This window comes from Oncorhynchus gorbuscha, linkage group LG09, assembly GCF_021184085.1.
Source record: "Oncorhynchus gorbuscha isolate QuinsamMale2020 ecotype Even-year linkage group LG09, OgorEven_v1.0, whole genome shotgun sequence".
Classification (NCBI taxonomy): domain Eukaryota; kingdom Metazoa; phylum Chordata; class Actinopteri; order Salmoniformes; family Salmonidae; genus Oncorhynchus; species Oncorhynchus gorbuscha.
In genome coordinates, this window is record NC_060181.1 from 17180920 (window position 1) to 17208160 (window position 27241).

The window sequence follows — 27241 nt, forward strand, 5'->3', positions numbered from 1 at the left end:
AGAACTAGGAGGAGAGGAGGAGTGGAAGAGAGGAGGAGAGGAAGAGTAGAATAATTAAGTCACACATGGCCTGGAGAGAGAAATGCGTTTTCCTGCTGTCTGAGAGCTGGAGAGAGGGAGAGTTTAGATAAAAAGAGGGAGAGACGAGAGATAAAAAGAATAAACAGATATTCAGTGAAGGGTGCTGGAGAGAGGGGGAAGGAGAGGGGACAAAAGACAGAATAAACATAATATAGACAGAGATAGAGAGGGAAAGAAAGAGGGAGAGAGAGAAAAATGATAAACAGATATTCAAGGCAGAGAGCTGGAGAAAAGGGGAAGGAGAGGAAAGACTAGACAAATATTACTAAGAGATAGAGAGAGGGAGAGAAAGAGAGGGAGAAGGAGTGAAAGAGAGAGGGAGAGAAAGAGAGGGAGAAGGAGTGAAAGAGAGAGAGAGAAGAGACTAGAAGAGCCTCTAGTCAGTGAGCTATAGTCTTCTGATGCTGACCCAATTCCAGGCTCTCACAAAGAGGTCCATTCAGGACCCCGGACAGGGTTGTCTGTCAATGTGCCTGAGCACAAAGGTGGATACAGTCTGGTTTCCATCAGCCCTTCTCTCTCATCACTCCTCTCTTCCCCACAGCCTTGGACTGTCCAGTCAGCACCACACAGATTACATTTCCCCCTCAACACACAGAGAGAGAGGCCTCATTCTGTCAGAGAGAGAGAGAGAGAGAGAGAGAGGGGCCTCATTCTGTCAGAAAGAGAGAGAGAGAAAGAGAGGCCTCATTATGTCAGAGAGAGAGAGAGAGAGAGAGAGGTCTCATTCTGTCAGAGAGAGAGAGTGAGGGGCCTCATTCTGTCAGAGAGAAAGAGTGAGAGAGGTCTCATTCTGTCAGAGAGAGAGAGAGAGTGAGGGGCCTCATTCTGTCAGAGAGAGAGAGAGGCCTCATTCTGTCAGAGAGAGAGAGAGAGAAAGAGAGAGAGGTCTCATTCTGTCAGAGAGAGAGAGAGAGAGGCCTCATTCTGTCAGAGAGAGAGAGAGAGAGAGAGAGAGAGAGAGAGAGAGAGAGAGAGAGGCCTCATTATGTCAGAGAGAGAAAGAGAGAGAGAGAGACCTCATTATGTCGGAGAGAGAGAGAGAGAGTGAGGGGCCTCATTCTGTCAGAGAGAGAGAGAGAGAGAGAGAGAGAGAGAGAGAGAGAGAGAGAGAGAGAGGCCCCATTCTGTCAGAGAGAGAGAGAGAGAGAGAGAGAGAGAGAGAGAGAGAGAGAGAGAGAGAGAGAGGCCTCATTATGTCAGAGAGAGAAAGAGAGAGAGAGAGGCCTCATTATGTCGGAGAGAGAGAGAGTGAGGGGCCTCATTCTGTCAGAGGGAGAGAGAGAGAGAGAGGCCTCATTCTGTCAGAGAGAGAGAGAGAGAGGCCTCATTCTGTCAGAGAGAGAGAGAGAGAGAGAGAGAGAGAGAGAGAGAGAGAGAGAGAGAGAGAGAGAGAGAGAGATGCCTCATTCTGTCAGAGAGAGGTAGAGAGAGAGAGGTAGAGAGAGAGAGAGAGAGAGAGAGAGAGAGGTTTAATAGGTTGCTGTGAATGTGGTAGTTGTGCGTAAGTGAGATGATATCTAGGTTATTGAACGTTCGTGTGTGAGTGACAATGTTTAGGTCATGAAGGTGTGTGTGTGTGTGTGTGTGTGTGTGTGTGTGTGTGTGTGTGTGTGTGTGTGTGTGTGTGTGTGTGTGTGTGTGTGTGTGTGTGTGTGTGTGTGTGTGTGTGTGTGTGTGTGTGTGTGTGTGTGTGTGTGTGTGTGTGTGTGTGTGTGTGTGTGTGTGTGTGTGTGCAAATAAGTGTTATGTGTGAGAGAGAAGCAGAGATGTTTGTCTGTTTTGAAAACCTTATGCATCCGTATTACACACATATTTCATTATCTAGCAGAACTGAGACAGTTTGAGTTGAACTAGTTCACAGGGCTAAACAATGGAGTCTTTAGGTCAGCTCTATGGCCTTTGGGCTCCCTGGGAAGACACACAAACACGCACACACACACACACACAAACACACACACACACAAATATAAAAACGCAGCGGGTGATTTGGCCTTGAAGTGATGATTTACCACCCAGCTCAGGGCTGTCTGAACACACACACACACAGAGCGGGTGAGATGGGGATCTAAAGTAATGATCTGCCTCGCACACACAAAGGGGCGGAAGTCCCCTGATTGGAGACACATGGCGGTTTATTGTCTGAAAACAGTTCTGCAATCACAGCAGCTTGCTTTTCTCTGAGGACTTCAAGACTCAACAAGCATTAACTGTATGTGAAACAGACCCCCATGCAAACACATGAAACAAGATGCATCTCATTTGGGCCTATGACAATAATCAACAGAGATGTTAGTACAGGAAGTGGATAGATGATCTCTTTGTGCTTTTGGTTGGTCTTCAACTCCAGACTAACCCATTGAGAAAACTCAACAAGTAACACACACTCCCACACTCCATGTCTGCTTGGTGCATTGTGTGTACATCTAACCAGCTTGAGAAAATGAAGAGAGAAAAATAGTTTTGTATAGAAGAGAGAGAGAGAGAGAGAGAGAGAGAGAGAGAGAGAGAGAGAGAGAGAGAGAGAGAGAGAGAGAGAGAGAGAGAATAAACAGCTTGAGAAAATGAAGAGAGAAAGAGTTCTGGAGATTTAGAGATGAAGAGAGATGGGAAGAAGCAGTTGGAGAGGGAGAAAGAGGGGGAAGAGGTGAGAGAGAGTTGGAGTGGAGAGAGAGAGAGAGAGAGAGAGAGAGAGAGAGAGAGAGAGAGAGAGAGAGAGAGAGAGAGAGAGAGAGAGAGAGGAAGAGAGAGAGAGAGAGAGAGAGAGAGAGAGAGAGAGAGAGAGAGAGAGAGAGAGAGAGAGAGAGAGAGTCTGTCAGACAGAGAAAGCTAGAGCGTGTTGGAGAGTTTACATGAGCAGCAGCTGTTTGGATCGTTAAGTGCTTTAGCCCAAGTCAGAGATCACTGATCGACAGTACACCACACCACTGCATTAACTCTCCCTGTTCCTACTGGCCCAGTGAGCGTGTTTGCATGTGTGGATGTGGATGTCCAAATAAGTGAGCGTCTACACCTGAATGACAGTGTGTTTGAGTGTGTGACTGTGTGTGTCTGCATTAGTCCTGTATTATGAGAGGGCAGGGAACACCTGGGCCCCTGTTCTCCCCATCCCCCTCTCCCTCTCCCATTCTCTCTCCATCCCACCCCACATCTCCCAGCTCGGCCCAGCTGGTTCCCATCGAGGGAGGGATGAGGGGGAAGGCGGGAGGGAGAGAAGCAGGGAAGGAGAGGGGAGGATAGGACATTTAGAAGGGTCTATCTTTCACATCCACTGACTTTGCTGGACTATCAGTCTCATCTCACATGCAACGCTAATACAGCGTTACAATGACTTTGAAAAACTCAGAAAATAAAAATACAAAAGGCTCATAACATTACGGTCTGCACCATCTGGAATATACACTTTCTGATCCCACAATCCTGTTTCGGGGGAACTCCAGTCACCCTTGACCTTTTGGGTGAACACTGTGGCTTATAGAGGAGGGGGTAAGGGGGCCGAGGGATACTGGGGGACTTCAGTCAGCCTTCTGAGAGTAGGCAGGGGGAGAGGGAGAAGGGGTTCCACATCTGGAACACATTATGGAGCACACTATTTATCAGTTGAAAGGAAGGGAAGAGATACAGTACAGAGACAATTTGGAGAGCAATAGAGAATTGAGGGGAAGAGATAGTACAGTGAGAGAGAGAGAGAGAGAGAGAGAGAGAGAGAGAGAGAGAGAGAGAGAGAGAGAGAGAGAGAGAGAGAGAGAGAGAGAGAGAGAGAGAGAGAGAGAGAGAGAGAGAGAGAGAGAGAGAGAGAAAAAAAAAATGAGAAAGAGTGAACAGAGAAGGGGGAGGGCGGGGTGTCGAAGGAAAAAGAGAGGGCTTTGAAAGCCTTTCATTGCATGTGTCTGATACAACATGTCAACACACATAATGGAGTTGAATCACATCATTACACTACTACAGGGACATTATGTCTATAATCTCCACACTCCAATTCCACACACACACACACATTAAACAATAATTAAGCAATAATTCCCGAGGTTCCTGTGGTAATTCCTGTGGTATATGGCCAATATACCATGGCTAAGGGCTGTTCTTATGCACGACGCAAAGCGGAGTGCCTGGACACAGCACTTAGCCATGATATATTGGCCATATATCACAAACCCCTGATGTGCCTTATTGCTATTATAAACTGGTTACCAATGTAATTAGAGCAGTAAAAATACATATTTTGTCATACCAGTGGAATATGGTTGATATACCACAGCTGATAGGCAATCAGCATTTACGGCTCGAACCACCAAGTTTATAATACAGGATACACTCTTGCATTCATGCATTCACACCCACATGACTCAAGTTACAATCTGTACAGATCAGCATAGACCAGTTGTAGTTGATTACAGAGAGAGTGTTTAGCATTGATGTCATTTGGGATCAGCACTGAAACAAGATGTGTGTGTGTGTATGTTAGTTAGGTATCATAACATCTGAAGTGCAGCTGTGAATGATCTCTTGTTTCACTGCTACAAGCCTGACAATCAAGACTAGTGATCTCTCTAGGACTGGCCTTGTAGAACAGCACCCTCTGCTGACAGTGTGAGAAACACTATGGGGAAGTGGTGCAGAAATGTATCTAGACTGCATTGACCACATTGAACCTGTAGATGGCACCATTTCCTATGAAAATATAGGCCATGTCATCGCACTGATTACATTTATTTGTCTTTTTCTATTTAACCAGACAAGTAAGTTAATAACTCATTCTGATTTACAATGATGGCCTACCCCAAACAACGCTGGGCCAACTGTGCTCCACCCTATGGTACTCCCAATCACAGCCAGATGTGATAAAGCCTGGATTTGAGCCAGGGACTGTAGTAACCACTTTTGCACTGAGAAGCTGTGCCTTAGACCACTGCGCCACTCGGTAGTACAGCAAGCTGACATACATACAGTACATAAGTAGATGCCATTCATAATTGATTCACTGTGTGTGTGTGTGGTTAGACCACTGTTGTTGAGGGTGGGTCTACTCTGCATTAGGCAGTGGTCTGGGTGTGTTGTTAGGTATGCGGTGATTGGTCATTCTGGTCAGAGTTTGGAGAGTGATTTCTGATTTAAACATAAACACACGCTAGATAATAGCTATGCACACAGGGAGCTCAAATCCACCATTAGATCAATCCAAGATTAGGTTAGGGCAGGGTCCTCACCCAAAAGCAGCTAGCCTTTCAGACCATATTTTTTCTGCTTGTTGTTTTCCATGTCTGTGTTGTTATTAGCAGTAGGCTGGGGCAGGAAGCACTCATGCCATGCAAAGGAGGACATTTGTTTTGTTTATTAAACAAATGTAGGAGTGAAGCTAACTAAAGCGGACTAAAGCAGTTCATTTGAACGGTGTGTGTTCCTTCCCAAATGAGAAAGCTCCAAAGAACTGCTTGTCAAGAGCATGAAGTATGTGTAGCTCAACAGGTAGCACAATCACATAGTACAGTAGTACAGGTTCTCCCTCTTTTTGTCTTACACACACACACACACACACACACACACACACACACACACACACACACACACACACACACACACACACACACACACACACACACACACACACACACACACACACACACACACGGCAACATGGACGGATGGACCAACAGACAGACATACTTCGAGTATATAGATGACTGATGGGGAGATTCTCAATTGGGTAAAGTCTCTCCTCTCCTCGACTCCTCCGTCCTCCTCTGTGAGCGGAAACTGATAAGTGGTTGAGTGATCGAGGAGAGTGTGAATTCGTTATTAGGAGTCTGCACCCTTCCTCCATTACCTACTTCAGCAGAGGATGCACAAGAGTATCCTCCTGGCAAGTAGTGCTGAAGTGTTTTAAAATCTGCCACGGAGAACATCAACACATTAACATCAACAGGCCAGAGGATATATACGGAGAACATCAACACATTAACATCAACAGGCCAGAGGATATATACGGAGAACATCAACACATTAACATCAACAGGCCAGAGGATATATACGGAGAACATCAACACATTAACATCAACACATTAACATCAACAGGCCAGAGGATATATACGGAGAACATCAACACATTAACATCAACAGGCCAGAGGATATATACGGAGAACATCAACACATTAACATCAACAGGCCAGAGGATATATCAACAGGCCAGAGGGAGAACATCATTAAATCAACAGGCCAGAGGATATATATATCAACAGGCCAGAGGAGAACATCAACACATTAACATCAACAGGCCAGAGGATATATACGGAGAACATCAAAATCAACAGGCCAGAGGATATATAAGGAGAACATCAACACATTAATATCAACAGGCCAGAGGATATATAAGGAGAACATCAACACATTAACATCAACAGGCCAGAGGATATATCAACAGGCCGGAGAACATCAACACATTAACATCAACAGGCCAGAGGATATATACGGAGAACATCAACACATTAATTAACATCAACAGGCCAGAGGATATATACGGAGAACATCAACACATTAACATCAACAGGCCAGAGGATATATACGGAGAACATCAACACATTAACATCAACAGGCCAGAGGATATATACGGAGAACATCAACACATTAACATCAACAGGCCAGAGGATATATACGGAGAACATCAACACATTAACATCAACAGGCCAGAGGATATATACGGAGAACATCAACACATTAACATCAACAGGCCAGAGGATATATACGGAGAACATCAACACATTAACATCAACAGGACAGAGGATATATACAGAGAACATCAACACATTAACATCAACAGGCCAGAGGATATACACAGAGAACATCAACACATTAACATCAACAGGCCAGAGGATATATACGGAGAACATCAACACATCAACATCAACAGGCCAGAGGATATACCTATTGGACTTGGAGCTCTGCTGGGAGTTTACCTCATATTTCCATTTTTTTATTCTGCTTTCCCACTAAAATCACAATAAACACTGAGAATTAAAAGATTATGTTATTTTTGTAACGCACATTAATAATAATAATAATAGGGGATGGAGTGGTTAAAAAATTGATGGATCTTCAATCGATTAAAAGGGGTTCTTTGAAGAATCGTTTTAAAGGGTTCTTGGAATATCTTATAGGGGTTCCCCCACAGTTTCAATTTTAAGAACCCCTAAAGGATCTTCCAGGAACCTTTACCTTTTAGAGTGAAGAACCCTAAGGTTCCTCAAAGAACTTTAAGGATCTTAGAAGAACCCTTGTTGAACCCCTAATATTTAGAATGTAGGCTGAAACACCTGCATTTTGGAGCTGCTATACTCAAGAAAACAACAGATGCGGCTTTATTAACTCAATTATATAAATATATATATTTTTTTATTTTCAAACTGATATGTGACACTTAATAATAACCTGGCGACTTATCACTCATTAAATTGCTTTTTAAAATTGAACTAGGCCAGTCAGTTAAGGACAGATTCTTATTTTCAATGACGGCCTAGGAACAGTGTGTTAACAGCCTTGTTCAGGGGTCGAATGATTGATTTTTACATTGTCAGGTCAGGGATTCGATTTTACAACTTTTCAGTTTCTAGTCCAACGCTCTAACTAAGCTACATGCCGCTCCAATGATTTACTACATAAATCACTACTGGTTTACTACACATCTAAACAGCAATCAAGTTGTAAAAAGGTTTTGCGTAGTAGTGACGAGTAGTAATTCAGTAGCACATTTTCATGAGAGCGAGCTGGCCCTACCACCTGGAAGGTCTTTTACCACGTCATTGTAGCGTGGTGTGTTCAAATGTACCGGCCCCTTATATTTGTTGAGTGACGTAGGCTCTTTTTACTCGCGAGTCATTGGAGTAAAAGGCTTTCAATCACCCCAGCCTCCCCATCGCTGCATTCACTCACACAGCAAGCCACCGAGTGATAGTTCCCTACAATTTGTGCTGGATTTTATTCACTGAAGTTTTCATCTCAAAAGTGTAAGCGTTTTTTTGTATTTCATGTAGTATTTAGGCATCTGAAAATGTTGTTTTCTTTGGCTTTTGCAGTAGACTACCACGTCTCTTGCTTTTGGTCACGCTGTTTATTCATTGTTAATGTATTCCTTTCAAAATATTTACAAATGTGGCTAACTGCTAGAAATATATTTCAAATAAATCCAAATGACGGAGTTCCTCTTATGTTCTAATCGCATGGTCATTCCAAACATGGAATATTGTCTTTGCGCTGACTCGTTGGAATGGATCAAGTTGGCTGGTGTCTGATGTGGCACCCTCATCACTATAATTCATCGACGCGAACTACCTTTAACGCCTATCGATGAAGGTCTCTTCCCGGTGGACTTTTTTAAAGACCCCTGACGCTTGCTCTTAACGTCAGCACGCATAATTTGCGTTACATATCAGCGATAAATCATTTTCAAAAATCAAATAGTTAACGTTAGATGACACTTTTTTTTAGGGTTGGTGTTCCCACAAGACCATATCTCCACGTTACTTGTCCTATCTAGCATAGTCCGAACACCTGTGTGTAACGGAAGAAGGCCGGGAGACACGTTAACTGCAATTGCGTCACACCATCCATATGCCTCCACGGTCAAAATGGTACGCATCTTCTGGATATGCGCGCAACAAAAGTTCACCTTCTGCTACCATTTGTCAAGCCGTCTATGCATACAGTTTGACACAATCTTCGATAAATCCACATTTTGAACCACACAGAACGCATTGCAACTGCCTCTGTAACGCTGCAAGGCAAACAGCGTTCCATTGGAAATGAATGTACTTCTGGTATATCAAAATGCAAAACACTGTCGGTGTGAGTGAGGCGATGCTCCGAACACATTTTCAAATCCAGCATAAATTGTCTCTTAAATTGCCTACTATCAGTTAGCCCAGGGTTTCACAAATTAAGTCTTAAGGCACCATTTGGGTGCACGTTTAGTTATTTTGTGTTGCCCTAGCACTACATGGCTGATTTCAAATAACTAAAGCTTGATGTTGGTTATTTGAATCAACTGTGTAGTGCTAGGGCAACAAACTAAACGGGCACCTGGACTGAGTTTGGGAAACTCTGAGATAGCCTACCATGCAGGTTCGCACCTTCCATCATGCTTCCCATTGCTGACACTGAATCTATGCATGATTTAGGATGCGTATGACAGAAGTTGATCATTTACTAAATAAAACGAATTGTTTGAACAACAATGTGCATAAAGTGTAGGATCACAAAAAAATATGCCTTGTGCCGGATTTGACCCCAATTCCCTGTAGTCTGTGTCCTGGTCATGAGTCCCCAGCTCTACCTGCTGAGCTACGGTTCAGTTGACAGAATAGAAACAAATCCTAACTATATTGTAATTAGGGTGTCTAGCAGACCCAGTGTTTGCTAACGACATGGATCGAAGTGAGCACGAGAACCGTAGCGAAATCTGTGTGATCTCGCGATTTGTTTGAAAAACCACGTGATCAAACAGGTTTTTGGACGTTATTGATCACGTGATGATATTTTTGAAACAAGCACGATACTTTTGAAACAAGCATCGAAATATTGTCCGGTCATCACTAGTAAGTGTATATTTTGCATTTGTGGAATTATTTTGATGTGACGTGAAAGTAAAGACCTTTATTTTTCTAAAACTATTGCAATTGAGAATTGACTCACGTTTAGATACTCTGACAGTGAAAAACGACCTCTGTAAAACAAGTCACATAGGTTGCATGGACTCTGTGCAATAAGTGTTTAACATGATTTTTTTTGAATGACCACATCATCTCTGTACTCCACATACAATTAATTATATGTAAGGTCCCTCTGTCGAGCAGTGAATTTCAAACACAGATTTAACCATAAAGACCAGGGAGGATTTCCAATGCCTTGCAAGGAAGTGGACCTATTGGTAGATGGGTTAAAAAAAGCACACATTGACTATCCCTTTGAACATACAAATTACACTTTGATGGCGTATCAATACACTCAGTCACTACAAAGATACAGGCGTCCTTCCTAACTCCGTTGCCGGAGAGGAAAGAAACTGCTCAGGGATTTCACCATGAGGCCAATGGTGACTTTAAAACGGTTTAATGGCTGTGTTAGGTGAAAACTGTGGATGGATAAACAACATAGTTACTCCACAATACTAACTTAATTGACGGAGTGAAAAGAAGGAAGCCTGTACAGAATACAAATATTCCAAAGCATGCATCATTTTTGCAACAAGGCACAAAAGTAACACTGCAAAAAATGTGGCAAGGCAATTCACTTTTTGTCCTGAATATGAAGTGTTACAATACAACACATTGAGTACCACTTTCCATATTTAGCAAAGTGGTGGCTGCATCATGTTATGGGTGTGCTTGTAATTGTTAAGGACAGGATAAAGGATAAAAAAATGAATAGAATGGAGCTAAGCACAGGCAATATCCTAGAGGAGAACCTGGCTGTCAGCTTTTCACCAGACACTGGGAGATAAATTCCCCTTTCAGCAGGACAATAACATAACACACAAAAAAAAGTAAATGTGCAGCAAAAAGACAAACCGCACAAACAACCGGTAGGTTGGCTTGTAAGGAACATCTGCATGATTTTGCAGGCATTAGTTTCAGGCAAAGAATTGTGTATTACAGCCTGACTAGCCTACTACTTTTGATTAGCTTAGGCTACATTTAATTGATTAGGCTACTTCAATTTTGTTATTGAATTGCTTTAGATTGGCTTGACATGTCTTTATGTTCTAATTTGAAGGAAGCCTAGCCTAAAGACAAGTTATGGGTCGCGTTCCACTGCTTCGACGTTGCATACATCAACCAATGGTTGCTATAACTTATCATGTGGTTAGCTGATACGTGAAATACCTTCCCAGGCGTTGTAAGATCTGGCATGCATCAACAACGCCTGGGTAGAGGAATGTGCCCAATATGATGATGGTGGTAGCCTGAACTTGTAAAACACACATTCCAACAGGACGTTAGGACCATCTGAACTATTCTCAAATGTATGATTGAATATGTGTGCTGTGCTGTGCTGAGTTTCCTGTGGTCCTAAGCAAAAAGGGGAAAGACAAGCAGTCGTGGCTGTAAAGGGTGACCTTTGCTGTCAGTGACACAGGACTATTTACTTAGGCTGTCAGGTGACCCAGGACTATTTACTTAGGCTGTCAGGTGACCCAGAACTATTTACTTAGGCTGTCAGGTGACCCAGGACTATTTACTTAGGCTGTCAGGTGACCCAGGACTATTTACTTAGGCTGTCAGGTGACCCAGGACTATTTACTTAGGCTGTCAGGTGACCCAGGACTATTTACTTAGGCTGTCAGGTGACCCAGGACTGACCCAGGATTTACTTAGGCTGTCAGGTGACCCAGGACTATCAGGTTATTTACTTAGGCTGTCAGGTGACTTAGGCCAGGTGACCAGGATTTACTTAGGCTGTCAGGTGACCCAGGACTATTTACTTAGGCAGGTGTCAGGTGACCCAGGACTATTTACTTAGGCTGTCAGGTGACCCAGGACTATTTACTTAGGCTGTCAGGTGACCCAGGACTGACCCAGGACTTTACTTAGGCTGTCAGGTGACCCAGGACTACTTACTTAGGCTGTCAGGTGACCCAGGACTATTTACTTAGGCTGTCAGATGACCCAGGACTATTTACTTAGGCTGTCAGGTGACCCAGGACTATTTACTTAGGCTGTCAGGTGACCCAGGACTATTTACTTAGGCTGTCAGATGACACTGGTTAGATTTCAGAGTAGTGGTGCTTTCAAGGCAACTGTAAACTCGAGTGAGGTCAAATCGTGACATCATTCATCTTCATGTTGGAAAGTCTGAGCTCAAGGATGATGCCTGAGTTTCCCACTTGGAATCCCAAGTTGGATGACCGTTAAATATATTTTTTCCAGTCGGAGCTAGTTTATTTATTTTTTCCTCAGTTGTCAAATCAAATCAAATCGAATTTTATTTGTCACATACACATGGTTAGCAGATGTTAATGCGAGTGTAGCGAAATGCTTGTGCTTCTAGTTCCGACAATGCAGTGATAACCAACAAGTAATCTAACTAACAATTCCAAAACTACTGTCTTATACACAGTGTAAGGGGATAAGGAATATGTACATAAGGATATATGAATGGGTCGCGTTCCACGGCATAGGCCTGTCTTAAATTGTCAACAACACACTCCTTATCAGTCACTTCAGGGAATTTTCATTGCGATGTCTTGTCTAGTGCGGAAATTTTCCACATAGCCTAATGACTCATATTGACAGAACTCACACAGAAATGTAGCTAAATACAGAACATCTCTAGATGATTGTTTGTTTTCCTTGACTATAATGTAGGCCTATTCTCTAGTCATTTAACTCTCTGAGCTCTCAAAATAATTATGCCACCCTTTGATGTGCCTTAGGCTACATTTAAGTAACTGTCCAATGGAAATCCAGAAGAAAAACACTTAAAAAAATAACACCTAAGCTGTATATAACAGGCCAATCAGCTGTTTACTTTCCTGAATATTTTTAATCACGGTACATGCCCACACCCTTCTTTTGTTGGGGTAGGCCCACACTATTCAAACACCGAATAGCTGCTTTTTAACACAGTTCTCCTTCCAAAATGTTTTAATTGTTTCACTCGTAATTAATTATAGGTCATATTTCATTGACATCTCAAACACTGGACAGTTACTTTAAGTCTAGCTGGTAGGCAACACCAAAAAAGAGATCCTGTTTTGGTTGATAATGGCTCCGGTACTATAAATAGATCCATGTGTTATGCCCTCAGATTTTCCTTGAAGGCCTAACAAACGGAATACGTCCCCTCCCGTGCAGTCGGTTGTCTCCATGGTAACTCTGTATAGAACGAGATTTGGCTTCATTATGTCTCAGCTTTAGTCGAAAGAGTTATACAGTAGTGCAGGGGTTGGCAATTCCAGTCCTCAGGGGCCTGATTTGGTGTCACAGTTTTCCCCAGCTAACACTCCTGACTCCAATAATCACCTAATCATGATCTTCAGCTTAGAATTGAATTTGATTAATCAGCTGTGTTTGCTAGGGATGGAGACAGTGACGCCAACCAGACCCTGGAGGACTGGAGTTGCCCACCCCTGCGGTAGTGGTTACTCATGAGTTTCATAACACGCAAGCAGTTGGTCAATGAGTGTGTCGGTCTAAATGGCCCTCAACTATGGGTTTATACATGAGTGTCTGTGTGTGGTCCTGCTCTTTTATGACTAGCATAGTATATTTGTGGTGCATTGGAATGACAGAATGACTGCTCAGACAGGTACAGTGCCTTGCGAAAGTATTCGGCCCCCTTGAACTTTGACCTTTTGCCACATTTCAGGCTTCAAACATAAAGATATAAAACTGTATTTTTTTGTGAAGAATCAACAACAAGTGGGACACAATCATGAAGTGGAACGACATACATTGGATATTTCAAACTTTTAACAAATCAAAACTGAAAAATTGGGCGTGCAAAATGATTCAGCCCCCTTAAGTTAATACTTTGTAGCGCCACCTTTTGCTGCGATTACAGTTGTAAGTCGCTTGAGGTATGTCTCTATCAGTTTTGCACATCGAGAGACTGAATTTTATTCCCCATTCCTCCTTGCAAAACAGCTCGAGCTCAGTGAGGTTGGATGGAGAGCATTTGTGAACAGCAGTTTTCAGTTCTTTCCACAGATTCTCGATTGGATTCAGGTCTGGACTTTGACTTGGCCATTCTAACACCTGGATATGTTTATTTTTGAACCATTCCATTGTAGATTTTGCATTATGTTTTGGATCATTGTCTTGTTGGAAGACAAATCTCCGTCCCAGTCTCAGGTCTTTTGCAGACTCCATCAGGTTGGTCCTGTATTTGGCTCCATCCATCTTCCCATCAATTTGAACCATCTTCCCTGTCCCTCCTGAAGAAAATCAGGCCCAAACCTTGATGCTGCCACCACCATGTTTGACAGTGGGGATGGTGTGTTCAGGGTGTTGCCAAACATAACGTTTTGCATTGTTGCCAAAAAGTTCAATTTTGCTTTCATCTGACCAGAGCACCTTCTTCCACATGTTTGGTGTGTCTCCCAGGTGGCTTGTGGCAAACTTTAAATGACACTTTTTATGGATATCTTTAAGAAATGGCTTTCTTCTTGCCACTCTTCCATAAAGGCCAGATTTGTACAATATACGACTGATTGTTGTCCTATGGACAGAGTCTCCCACCTCAGCTGTAGATCTCTGCAGTTCATCCAGAGTGATCATGGGCCTCTTGGCTACATCTCTGATCAGTCTTCTCCTTGTATGAGCTGAAAGTTTAGAAGGACAGCCAGTTCTTGGTAGATTTGCAGTGGTCTGATACTCCTTCCATTTCAATATTATCGCTTGCACAGTGCTCCTTGGGATGTTTAAAGCTTGGGAATTATTTTTGTATCCAAATCCGGCTTTAAACTTTTTCACAGTATCTCGGACCTGCCTGGTGTGTTCCTTGTTCTTCATGATGCTCTCTGCGCTTTTAACGGACCTCTGAGACTATCACAGTGCAGGTGCATTTATATGGAGACTTGATTACACACAGGTGGATTATATTTATCATCATTAGTCATTTAGGTCAACATTGGATCATTCAGAGATCCTCACTGAACTTCTGGAGAGAGTTTGCTGCACTGAAAGTAAAGGGGCTGAATAATTTTGCACGCCCAATTTTTCAGTTCTTGATTTGTTAAAAAAGTTTGAAATATCCAATAAATGTCGTTCCACTTCATGATTGTGTCCCTCTTGTTGTTGATTCTTCACAAAAATATACAGTTTTATATCTTTATGTTTGAAGCCTGAAATGTGGCAAAAGGTCGCAAAGTTCAAGGGGGCCGAATACTTTCGCAAGGCACTGTAGCTACACAATTTCTTCATCAGGGCCGTCACGGTTTTTAAGCATGGCATCTTGTAGCCTGGTTCTAGATATGCTATTAGGTATTGGATAGTGATGGGGGGATCGATAATTACATTTCGAGATATTGTCAAAACGGCACATCATCAATAATATCGCAATATTATTTTTGCGCTAGTTGGCAGCACTTGCACAACTCCAGTATTTTTCCTTCATAGCTTGATTTCCATCTTCTTTTGAAATAGAGGGACAATTTGTTTATAGCACGTATTTCCACGACTGATCAAAACTCATTTTCTTATTTCATCACCTTCTTCATTTAACTTCTCAAATGATTGCCATACAGGACTTCACTGCTGTTGCTTCCATGTCTCACTGTCTGCCATTTTCCCAACTGTTAACGATGACGACGTGCGGAGCACTTTATATTAGTGGCAAATCATTTGAAAGATGCTTAGCCAGCTCTTCCTACTTCTAGCATTGTTGCATTAGGTATTTGGTGAATTTACATTTTTGCCTTTGATCGTGATCGGAACCTGTTAATGGTAGTTTTGTGATAACTGCACTGTGATCTTAACTTAGTAAAAAGAACATTGACTTTCGGTTAATGTTTTCTAAACTTTAACAATTCCAAATTCGTTTAAAAGTCACATCCCTACTCCCTTCCCCATCTTAATCAGGGAGGTGGCTGTGTAAATGCAAATGTTCTTGTATGGTCCTGAGCTACCTGGCAGACTGGCATTGCTTCACAGGGCTGCCTGTGTTCCATCAGCTCTGTGCCTGAGTTAGCCTAACTCTGTGATTTTAAAGGTGACTTTTATCACTCTTGTTTGATGCGTTCGAATAGCTGCTTTCACGATGAATAGACAGTCAAGATGCTGATGCTCTGATATATCCCCACAGTGTTTCTCTTGACCAAGCATGTGATAACTTTAACCAGGTAATTTACAAGCTGGCATGGCCTTAATCATTGACTTGGTTTCATAAGACACAAGGCCACAATAGAACTTCCAGTGCCCAACCAGATACGCCTCAAGGGGTGCACAGTATAAGGTAGCTGAAGGGTTTTGAACACTTATTTTCTGATTGTTGTCAAGGTTATGCAGAGCACAACAAAGCATGTTCTGCAATATAGGTCTTCCTGTTGCTACTTCACAACGCTTTGTGTTGACATACAATCTAATTCTGCTGCAGTTGACTAGCCTGGAAAACCATACTGTTATTTTTCGGTTTCACTTCCCTAATTAGAGCAGCACTAACTTGAAACGGAGCTGAGTACTTGACAGCGTGTTGTAAATGATTGAGTTGCAACTTGCATTCAAGCTCACAGGAAATCTGAAAAGCAGTGGATTGGTATTGGCGTGTTCTATAATGTTTTGGTGTTCCCCTCCCTCTGTCTGACTCACCCTCCCTCTCTGACTCACCCGTCCTCTAGTTTGACTCACTGTTTGTTTAGTTGGTATCTATGGAACCAGTTGGAGGGTAACACTGCTGCTGTGTACAGTCAATTCAGTGGACTCAATGGAGAAGGGTTTTGTGTGTAGAAGTTGTGTGCAGTGTGTTTTGGTTTAATGGTTCATGTTCAGTGCTTTGGCAGAGGATATGTATCTATGCAGTGAACTGACATAGCTTTTTAATGGACAGTGTTGTGGTAGTGTTTCTATGCTGCTGGATTTAAATTGCTCCCTTTACTCTCTGTTCCGAACGTGCTAGACGGCCAGTTCTTATAGCCTTTAGCCGTACCCTTATCCTAATTCTCCTCTGTTCCTCTGGTGCTGTAGTGGTTAATCCAGGTCCTGCAGTGCCTAACTCCACTCCTACTCCTCAGGTGCTCTGATTTGTTGACTTCTGTAACAGTAAAAGCCTTGGTTTCATGCATGTTAACATCAGAAGCCTCCTCCCCTAAATTTGCTTTATTCACTGCTTTAGCACATTCTGCCAACCCGGATGTCTTAGTCGTGTCTGAATCCTGGCTTAGGAAAACCACCAAAAACTATGAAATTTCCATCCTAACTATAACATTTTCCGCCAAGATAGAACTGCTAAAGGGGCCGGTGTTGCAATCTACTGCAGAGATATCCAGGTCTTTGTGCCGCTAGGTGACTTAAACTGGGATTTGCTTAACACCCCGGCCATCCTACAATTCTCGGGCCGACTCTCTTCTCTGTATACATCAATGATGTCGCTCTCGCTGCTGGTGATTCTTTGATCCACCTCTACGCAGATGACACCATTCTGTATACCTCTGGCCCTTCATTGGACACTGTGTTATCAAACCTCCAGATGAGCTTCAATGCCATACAACTCTCCTTCCGAGGCCTCCAACTGCTCTTAAATGCAAGTAAAACTAAATGCATGCTCTTTAACCGATCACTGCCCGCACCTGCCCTCCCGTCCAGCATCACTACTCTGGACGGTTCTGACTTAGAATATGTGGACAACTACAAATACCTAGGTGTCTGGTTAGACTGTAAACTCTCCTTCCAGACTCACATCAAACATCTCCAATCCTAAATTAAATCTAGAATCGGCTTCCTATTTCACAACAAAGCACCCTTCACAAATGCTGCCAAATATACCCTCAGACAATTGACCACCCTACCGATCCTCAACTTTGGCGACGGCATTTACAAAATAGCCTCCAACACTCTACTCAACAAATTGGATGATGTCTATCACAGTGCCATCCGTTTTGTCACCAAAGCCCCATATACTACCCACCACTGAGACCTGTTTGATCTCGTTGGCTGGCCCTCTCTTCATACTTGTCGACAAACTCACTGGCTCCAGGTCATCTACAAGTCTCTGCTCGGTAAAGCCCCGCCTTATCTCAGCTCACTGGTCACCATAGCAGCACCCACTTGTAGCATGCACTCCAGCAGGTATATCTCACTGGTCACCCCCAAAGCCAATTCTTCCTTTGGCCACCTCTCCTTCCAGTTCTCTGCTGCCAATGACTGGAACACACTGCAAAAATCTCTGAAGCTGGAGACTCCTACCTCCCTCACTAGCTTTAAGCACCACATGTCAGAGCAGCTCATAGATCACTGCACCTGTACATAGCTCATCTGTAAGTAGCCCATCCAATCTACCTTATCCCCATACTGTATTTATTTATTTATTTTATCTTGCTCCTTTGCACCCCAGTATGTCAACTTGCATATTCATCTTCTGCACATCCTACCATTCCAGTGTTTAATTGCTATATTGTAATTACTTTGCCACCATGGCTTATTTAAATAAAGGTTAAATAAAAAAATATTTAAAAAATAACTGTTGGAGAGTTCTGCCATACTAAAGGGTATCCATGCAGTGTTAGCGTAATAATCTGTTGCCACGACTGCTGTAGCTGAAATGACTTAAATGTAAATGTGTAGTGTAGTCTGATATCTAGGCTCAGTGGTTGGTTACCTCCCAAATGGCAACCTAATCCATGTAAGTGTACTGTATTTGACTAGAGCCTTATAGGCACTGGCCAAAAGTAGTGCACTAAATGGGAATTAGGGTGCCACTTGGGGGTGCATTTCCACAGTAATGGGATTGAGGTTTGACTTTAATGTGATTTCAAAGTTGAACAATTCACCAAAACAAATTTAGTGGAAGAACTGTGTAGATGTAAACTTTGGCAACGGGATCACGGTAAAATCTCCCTCTGATATTTAACTGTGACATGGCACCTTGAGATTTGAACTACAGTAAGTGAAGTGGATTTACACCCGATAATGGCATTACATCGTGGGTCCCTGATTTGTACTACACAAATGTATAATTATGGATATTTGTCATTCTCCATCTTTGGACAGTACGGTGTAGTACAATAGAGTAGGGTAGAGTACAATATACTGTGTAATACAATTGTATAGTATACAATATACTATTCTAGACTGTGCTTTATTCACTGTACTGTGCTCTCCAAACTTGTGAAACACGTCTATTATAGGTTCAGATTTGTTCCAGTCCGTCTCATAACATCAAGGCCAAGGTGGACTGACCAAAAATCAATGTACATGGACATCTGGTGTCTATCGGTGCTCAGTGGTAAATGGGAGGAAAGAGTGTCAGTAAGAGCTGGGAGAGATGGTATGAACTGGATAGCGAGGCAGAGCGAGGGAGGGGTTCTAATCACTTTATAATTCAAAGAAATGTTGATATCAGTAAAATCACTAACTAATTGGTAGGTCTACCATGTACTTGTTAGTTCTGTGAACTTTAATTACAGTGCCTTGCAAAAGTATTCATCCCCCTTGGTTTTTCCTGTTTTGTTACATTGCAACCTGTAATTTAAATATATTTTTATTTGGGTTTCATGTAATGGACATACAAAAAATAGTCCAAATTGGTTAAGTGAAATGAAAATAACTTTAAAAAAAAAATATATATATATATATGCAATCACCACTTTTCCATTTAAAAATAAATATAGATATATATATATATATATATATATATATATATAAGTGGTACACACCTGTTCTGAAAGGCTCCAGAGTCTGCAACACCACTAAGCAAGGGGCACCACCAAGCAAGTGACACCATGAAGACCAAGGAGCTCTCCAAACCGGTCAGGGACAAAGTTGTGGCGGTACAGATCAGGGTTGGGTTCTAAAAAAAAAATCGAAACTTTGAACATCCCACATAGCACCATTTTTAAATCCATTATAAAACAATATATAAAGAATATGGCACCACAACAAACCTGCCAAGAGAGGCCTGCCCACCAAAACTCACGGACCAGGCAAGGAGTGCATTATTCAGAGAGGCAACAAAGAGACCAGAGATAACCCTGAAGGAGCTTCAAAGCTCCACAGTGGAGATTAGTGTGTCCATAGGACCACTTTAAGCCATACACTCCACAGAGCTGGGCTTTACGGAAGAGTGGCCAGAAAAAAAGCCATTGCTTAAAGAAAACAATAAGCAAACACGTTTGGCGTTCACCAAAAGGCATGTGGGAGACTACCCAAACATATGGAAGAAGGTACTCTGGTCAAATGTAGGTTTTTGTCCATCAAGGAAAACACTATGTCTGGTGAAAACCCAACACCTCTCATCACCCCGAGAATACCATCCCCACAGTGAAGCATGGTGGTGGCAGCATCATGCTGTGGGGATGGTTTTCATCAGCAGGGACAGGTCAGAATTGAAGGAGCTGGAGCAGTTATTCCTTGAATGGGCAAGAGTCCCAAGCTTATAGAGATCAGCCAAGCTTATAGACACCCCAAGTGACTTGCAGCTGTAATTGCTGCAAAAAGTGTCTCTACAAAGTATTGATTTTGGGGGGGGAGTGAATATTTATGCACGCTCAAGTATTATTCCTGGTTTGTTTCACACAAAACATTTTGCAACTTCAAAGTAAGCGTGTTGTGTAAATCAAACGATACAACCCCCCCCAAAAAAAAAAATATATATATATATATATATATATTTTAATTCCAGTTTGTAAGGCAATAAAATAGGAAGAAATGCTAAGAGGGGGAATACTCTCGCAAGTCACTGTATCTTCCCTCCACGAGGGAGCAAAATTAATTAGAAAATATATTAAAGATAATATTGCACAAGGAAATATTTCTTACATTTACAGAAGGTAAACAATTTCTATAAAACGTCAATGTTATTGTCTTGGTGTAGTTCTGATGACTTTTTCTGCTAGATGTTTTCTAAGATCCCCATTCCATCTGTTTTATCCTGAAATCAAAGCCTTTCCTTCTGCCTAAAATGGAAAATGTTTGAAAAATGTATCCTTGCCTTCGTTTCCCCATAATATAGACTCCTACAGTAGCTTTCATTTGACACCCAATTAGACAAGCTCCTAAGAACTTCCCATGTTGGTGATCATGGGTCCGTTTCCATGGAAATACTCAGTGGTTGGAGTGTTGTGTCCCAGCGAACATTCCTTCCTGCTGATGACTCATGTCCTGGGCATGGCTCTGACTCTTGAGAGAGGCCTATGGGGAACCAGACAGTGTGTACACACACACACACACACACACACACTAACAGACAAACCACCACCACACACACACACACACACACACAAACAATAGAGCCTTTGGTTGAAATAGAGAGCAGGTTGGAAAAACACAGACTCATGCATTCTATCCATAAGGCACTGTGTAAATTTCCACAGTATACAGTCTCTTACAAACTGCAATTCACCCAAACCATTTCCATGTTTAGGGAGTGGGTCTATAACACACACCAGGTTTGGGCATGCCACAGCCTGGATGGAGAAGAGAGGAATGTGTGGCAGTGAGAATGTGGGCAGATTTGTTCACTTCTTATTAACCATTGACATGCTGTGTACATGTTTCTCATACTGTATCTCACTAAGAATGTTGATCTACGTTGCCTTCAGAAGTGTTCATACCCCTTGACATATTCCACATTTTGTCTTCCAGCGTGAATTCAAAATGGATTCAACAATTACAAAACAATCTTACCCATTTAGACACTACCCCATAATGACACTGAAAATGTATTAAAAAACATGTTTTCACATTTTATTTGTCACATACACATGGTTAGCAGATGTTAATGCGAGTGTAGCGAAATGCTTGTGCTTCTAGTTCCGACAATGCAGTAATAACCAACGAGTAATCTAACCTAACAGTTCCACAACTACTACCTTACACTTGTGTGTGTATAAGGGGATAAAGAATATGTACATAAAGATATATGAATGAGTGATGGAACGGCATAGGCAAGATGGTATCGAGTACAGTATATACATATGAGATGAGTAATGTAGGATATGTAAACAAAGTGGCATAGTTTAAAGTGGCTAGTGATACATGTATTACATAAAGATGCAGTAGATGATATAGCGTACAATATATACATATGAGATGAGTAATGTATGTAAACATTATATTAAGTGGCATTGTTTTAAAGTGGCTAGTGATACATTTTTACATCAATTTCTATTATTAAAGTGGCTGGAGTTGAGTCAGTATGTTGGCAGCAGCCACTCAATGTTAGTGTTGGCTGTTTAACAGTCTGGTGGCCTCAGGGCAGCAGGGTAGCCCAGAGGTTAGAGCGTTGGACTAGTAACCGAAAGGTTGCAAGTTCGAATCCCCGAGCTGACATGGTACAAATCTGTCGTTCTGCCCCTGAACAGGCAGTTAACCCACTGTTCCTAGGCCGTCATTGAAAATAAGAATTTGTTCTTAACTGACTTGCCTAGTAAAATAAAGGTTAAAAAATACAAGATAGAAGCTGTTTTTCAGTCTCTCGGTAGTCATAAAAAAGTCATAAAAATGTAGCTAATCTATTTAAAATGAAATACAGAAATATGAATTTACATAAGTATTCATAACCCTAGGTAATGTATGTAAACATTATATTAAGTGTCATTGTTTTAAAGTGGCTAGTGATACATGTTACAATCACCTTTGGCAGTGATTACAGCGTTGAGTCTTTGGGTAAGTCTCTTAAGAGCTTTCCACACCTCGATTGTACAGTTCTTCAAGCTCTGTCAAGTTGGTTGTTGATCATTGCTAGACAGCCATTTTCAAGTCTTGCCACAGACCTAATATAAGTCAAAACTGTAGCTAGGCCACTCAGGAACATTCAATGTCGTCTTGGTAAGCATCTCCATTATATATTTGGCCTTGTGTTTTCACTTATTGTCCTGCTGAAAGGTGAATTTTGGGATATTTGTATTCTGTACAGGCTTCATCCTTTTCACTCTGTCATTTAGGTTAGTATTGTGGAGTAACTAAAATGTTTATCCATCCTCAGTTTTCTCCTATCACAGCCATTAAACTAGCTGTTTTAAAGTCACCATTGGCCTCATGGTGAAATCCCTGAGCAGTTTCCTTCCTCTCCAGAGTTAGGAAAGACGCCTGTATCGTTGTAGTGGCTGGTTGTATTGATACACCATCCAAAGTGTAATTAATAACTTCATAATGCTCAAAGGGACATTCCGTCTAAGCTGCTTTTTTTTTACCCCTCTACCAATAGGAGCCCTTTGAGGCATTGGAAAACCTCCCTGGTCTTTCTGGTTGAATCTGTGTTCAAAAATTCACTGCTCAACTGAGGGACCTTACCTTATGTATGTCTGGGATACAGAGATGAGGGAGTCATAAAGAAAATGTTACCATTATTGTTGCACACAGTGAGTCCATGCAACTTATGTGACTTGCTAAGCAAATATATACTCCTCAACCTATTTAGGCTTGCCATAACAAAGGGGTTGAATACTTTTAAAAATGTAAACAACAAATTCTTATTTACAATGACTGCCTAGGAACAGTGGGATAACTGCCTTGTTCAGGGGGCAGATGTTTACCTTGTCTGCCCAGGGACTCGATCTAGCAACCTTTTTGTTTCTGGCCCAATGCTCTAACCACTAGGCTACCTGCTGCCCCATTGTTATTAAACAGGTTCTGGCAGTCCCTCCCCATTTTGGTCTGTTTTCTTCTGTTTGGTGCAGTGCATTACGACCCAGGTGTTTGCAGTGCTGTAATCGAAGCCAAGGTAATGTCTACATAGGTTTTGGCCTGGTGCCTTGGTCTAGAATGTGGATGTTGAATTTGCATCGCTCTACTACTCTGTGCTGCTAGCAACTAACGTTTCCTGTCTCCAAATTCACAGAATGTGGACATTTTTATTCATCACAATACTGTTTGTGCTACGAGCAACTGCAATACAGCAGAATTCCGTGTCTCTACCAGTGTTTGAGTATTAGCGTGTGTAGCTACTGGTTAATCTCGTCCTCTGCTGAGATTTGAAGACTGGGACTGATTGTATAACCCTGACTCACTTGTGGACTCTGCTGATCAGCACAGTAGCTGTGACTTTGACTGGCCTTGGAGTCATGTGGGTTTGACTGGGCTGCTCCCACTGGTTCAATGCAGTTCACCATAGTTCATATAGAGACATTGGCATTTCCCCATACACAGGGTGTATGCTGCTGGAAGTGTGTGTGTCGGAGAGCTCATGCAAACATAAAGAACACCTGATGAACTCGTGCTGTGGATTGATGGCAGCATTCGCGTGAAATTGAAAGTGCGAACCATTGCTTTTAACCAGGGCAAGGTGACCGGAAACATGACCAAATACAAACAGTGTAGCTATTCCCTCCGCAAGGCGGAGCATCAGTATAGAGACAAAGTAGAGTCGCATCGGCTCAGACACGAGGTATGTGGCAGGGTCTACAGTCTATCACGGATTACAAAAAGAAAACCAGCCCCATCGCAGACCAGGATGTCTTGCTCCCAGACAGACTAAATCACTTTTTTGCCCGCAATGAGGACAATACAGTGCCACTGACATGGCTCGCTACCAAAACCTGCGGACTCTCCTTCACTGCAGCCGACGTGAGTAAAACATTTAAACGTGTTAAACCTCGCAGGGCTGCATCCACAGCCGCGTCCTCAGAGCATGCGCAGACCAGCTGGCTGGTGTGTTACAGACATATTCAATCAATCCTTATCCCAGTCTGCTGTTCCCACATGCTTCAAGAAGGCCACCATTGTTCCTGTTCCCAAGAAAGCTAAGGTAACTGAGCTAAACGACTACCGCCTCGTAGCACTCACTTCCGTCATCATGAAGTGCTTTGAGAGACGAGTCAAGGACCATATCACCTCCACCCTACCTGACACCCTAGACCCACTCCAATTTGCTTACCGCCCCAATAGGTCCACAGACGACGCAATCGCAACCACACTGCCCTAACCCATCTGGACAAGAAGAATACCTATGTGAGAATGCTGTTCGTCGACTACAGCTCAGCATTTAACACCATAGTACCCTCCAAGCTCGTCATCAAGCTCGAGACCCTGGGTCTCGACCCCGCCCTGTGCAACTGGGTACTGGACTTCCTGACGGGCCGCCCCCAGGTGGTGAGGGTAAGTAACATCTCCACCCCACTGATCGTGAACACTGGGGCCCCACAAGGGTGTGTTCTGAGCCCTCTCCTGTACTCCCTGTTCACCCACGACTGCGTGGCCATGCACGCCGCCAACTCAATCATCAAGTTTGCGGATGACACTACAGTGGTAGGCTTGATTACCAACAACGACGAGACGGCCTACAGGGAGGAGGTGAGGCCCCCCGGAATGTCAGGAAAATAACCTCCCACTCAAAGTCAACGTCAACAAAACAAAGTAGATGATTGTGGACTTCAGGAAACAGCAGAGGGAGTACCCCCCCCCCTATCCACATCGACGGGACAGTAGTGGAGAGGGTAGTAAGTTTTAAGTTCCTCGGCGTACACATCACGGAGAAACTGAATTGGCCTACCCACACAGACAGCGTTGTGAAGAAGGTGAAGCAGCGCCTCTTCAACCTCAGGAGGTTTAAGAAATTTGGCTTGTCACCAAAAGCACTCACAAACATCTACAGATGCACAATCGAGAGCATCCTGACGGGCTGTATCACCACCTGGTACGGCAACTGCTCCGCCCACAACCACAAGGCTCTCCAGAGGGTAGTGAGGTCTGCACAATGCATCACATGGGGCAAACTACCTGCCCTCCAGGACACCTACACCACCCGACGTTACAGGAAGGCCATAAAGATCATCAAGGACAACAACCACCCGAGCCACTGCCTGTTCACCCCGCTATCATGATGAAGGCGAGGTCCGTTCAGGTGCATCAAAGCTGGGACCGAGAGACTGAAGAACAGCTTCTATCTCAAGGCCATCAGACTGTTAAACAGCCACCACTAACATTGAGTGGCTGCTGCCGACATACTGACTCAACTCCAGCCATGATGTAAAAAATGTATCACTGTCCACTTTAAACAATGCCACTTAATATAATGTTGACACCCTACATTACTCATCTCATATGTATATACTGTACTCTATCATCTACATCTTTATGTAATACATATGTATCACTAGCCACTTTAAACTATGCCACTTTGTTTACATACCCTACATTACTCATCTCATATGTATATACTGTACTCGATACCATCTACGGCATCTTGCCTATGCCGTTCTGTACCATCACTCATTCATATGTCTTTATGTACATATTCTTTAGCCCTTTACACTTTTTAATTTTTAATTTTATTAACATTTTTTTTAACCCCTTTTCTCCCAAATTTTGTGGTATCCAAAATTGTTAGTAACTACTATCTTGTCTCATCGCTACAACTCCCGTCGAAAGCCATGCGTCCTCCGATACACGACCCAACCAAGCCGCACTGCTTCTTAACACAGCGCACATCCAACCCGAAAGCCAGCCGCACCAATGTGTTGGAGGAAACACCATGCACCTGGCAACCTTGGTCAGCGTGCACTGCGCCCGGCCCGCCACAGGAGTCGCTAGTGCGCGATGAGACAAGGATATCCCGACCTGCCAAACCTTCCCTAACCCGGATGATGCTAGGCCAATTGTGCGTCTCCCTACGGACTTCCCGGTCGCGGCCGGCTGCGACAGAGCCTGGGCGCGAACCCAGAGTCTCTGGTGGCACAGATAGCACTACACGTGTGTGTGTGTGTATAAGGTAGTAGTTGTGGAATTGTTAGGTTAGATTACTCGTTGGTTATTACTGCATTGTCGGAACTAGAAGCACAAGCATTTCGCTACACTCGCATTAACGTCAGCTAACCATGTGTATGTGACAAATAACATTTGATTTGCCTAACCTAAAAGTGCACCTAGTTTTGAGGACATAGGATAGTTTGTCTGTTCTCTCAGAGAAGTCACGTCTCATTGTTCTGTTGCTTCACTAAAGCAACCCTACAGTGGTATGTGGCTTTCATTTCTCTCAGCTCACCTGTTTGTCTCAACATGCTGGAAATGAAGTAATAATCTTCTGTCTCTCTCTTCCTATTCAACAGTGGTTGTTCATGATGACGCCCTCTTGAGGTCGGTGTGTTAGGTGATGTTCCTGTTGACCCCATTGTGACCTTGGTGGTTTCCGCTGGGACTAGACAATCGTAAGCAGAACTGTCAAGTCACAGAAAGATGACATCAACATCCCCCTCCCACAGCGACAGCAGCAGCGGCTCGTCCAAACATGGCAGCCATCAGGTGTGTGTGTCTCTGTGTGCGTGCGCCTCTGCATGTGCGTGCCTGTCTGAATGAACTCCGCTCTGTCTCAAATGACTTGTGGCGACATTAACATTTTGAAGCTTATCTTGACTGACCTAACGTCAGCTGAACTGAAATGAACTGGCTATGGCCTGAATGGAGGGCACCTAGCAGCACTCCTAACCCTCCCTGCCTGGGTTGGAGGACACATTAAGGCAGAGATGCAGCCTCTCTTCCTCCATGTGGTTGTGTATGCGTGTAACCTGATGCGTCTCTGTCTA

The 27241-nt window shown here is 43.0% G+C and overlaps 1 protein-coding gene across 5 annotated transcripts in view; it reads left to right on the forward strand.

Moving 5' to 3' along the window:
* Window positions 1–7953: 7953 nt before the first annotated feature.
* LOC124043211 (oxysterol-binding protein-related protein 3-like) overlaps window positions 7954–27241 on the forward strand; it is a 28013-nt gene continuing 8725 nt past the window's right edge. For 3 of the 5 annotated variants that reach the window (XM_046361519.1, XM_046361524.1, XM_046361523.1), the window contains exons 1-2: window positions 7954–8078; window positions 26768–26960. In XM_046361519.1, coding sequence (XP_046217475.1) covers window positions 26895–26960 — 66 coding nt within the window. In that variant the 5' untranslated portion in view covers window positions 7954–8078; window positions 26768–26894. Of the gene's footprint in view, window positions 8079–9565; window positions 9666–23401; window positions 23446–26767; window positions 26961–27241 lie in introns of those variants that run through there. The other 2 variants (XM_046361520.1, XM_046361522.1) reach the window with 2 other exon arrangements.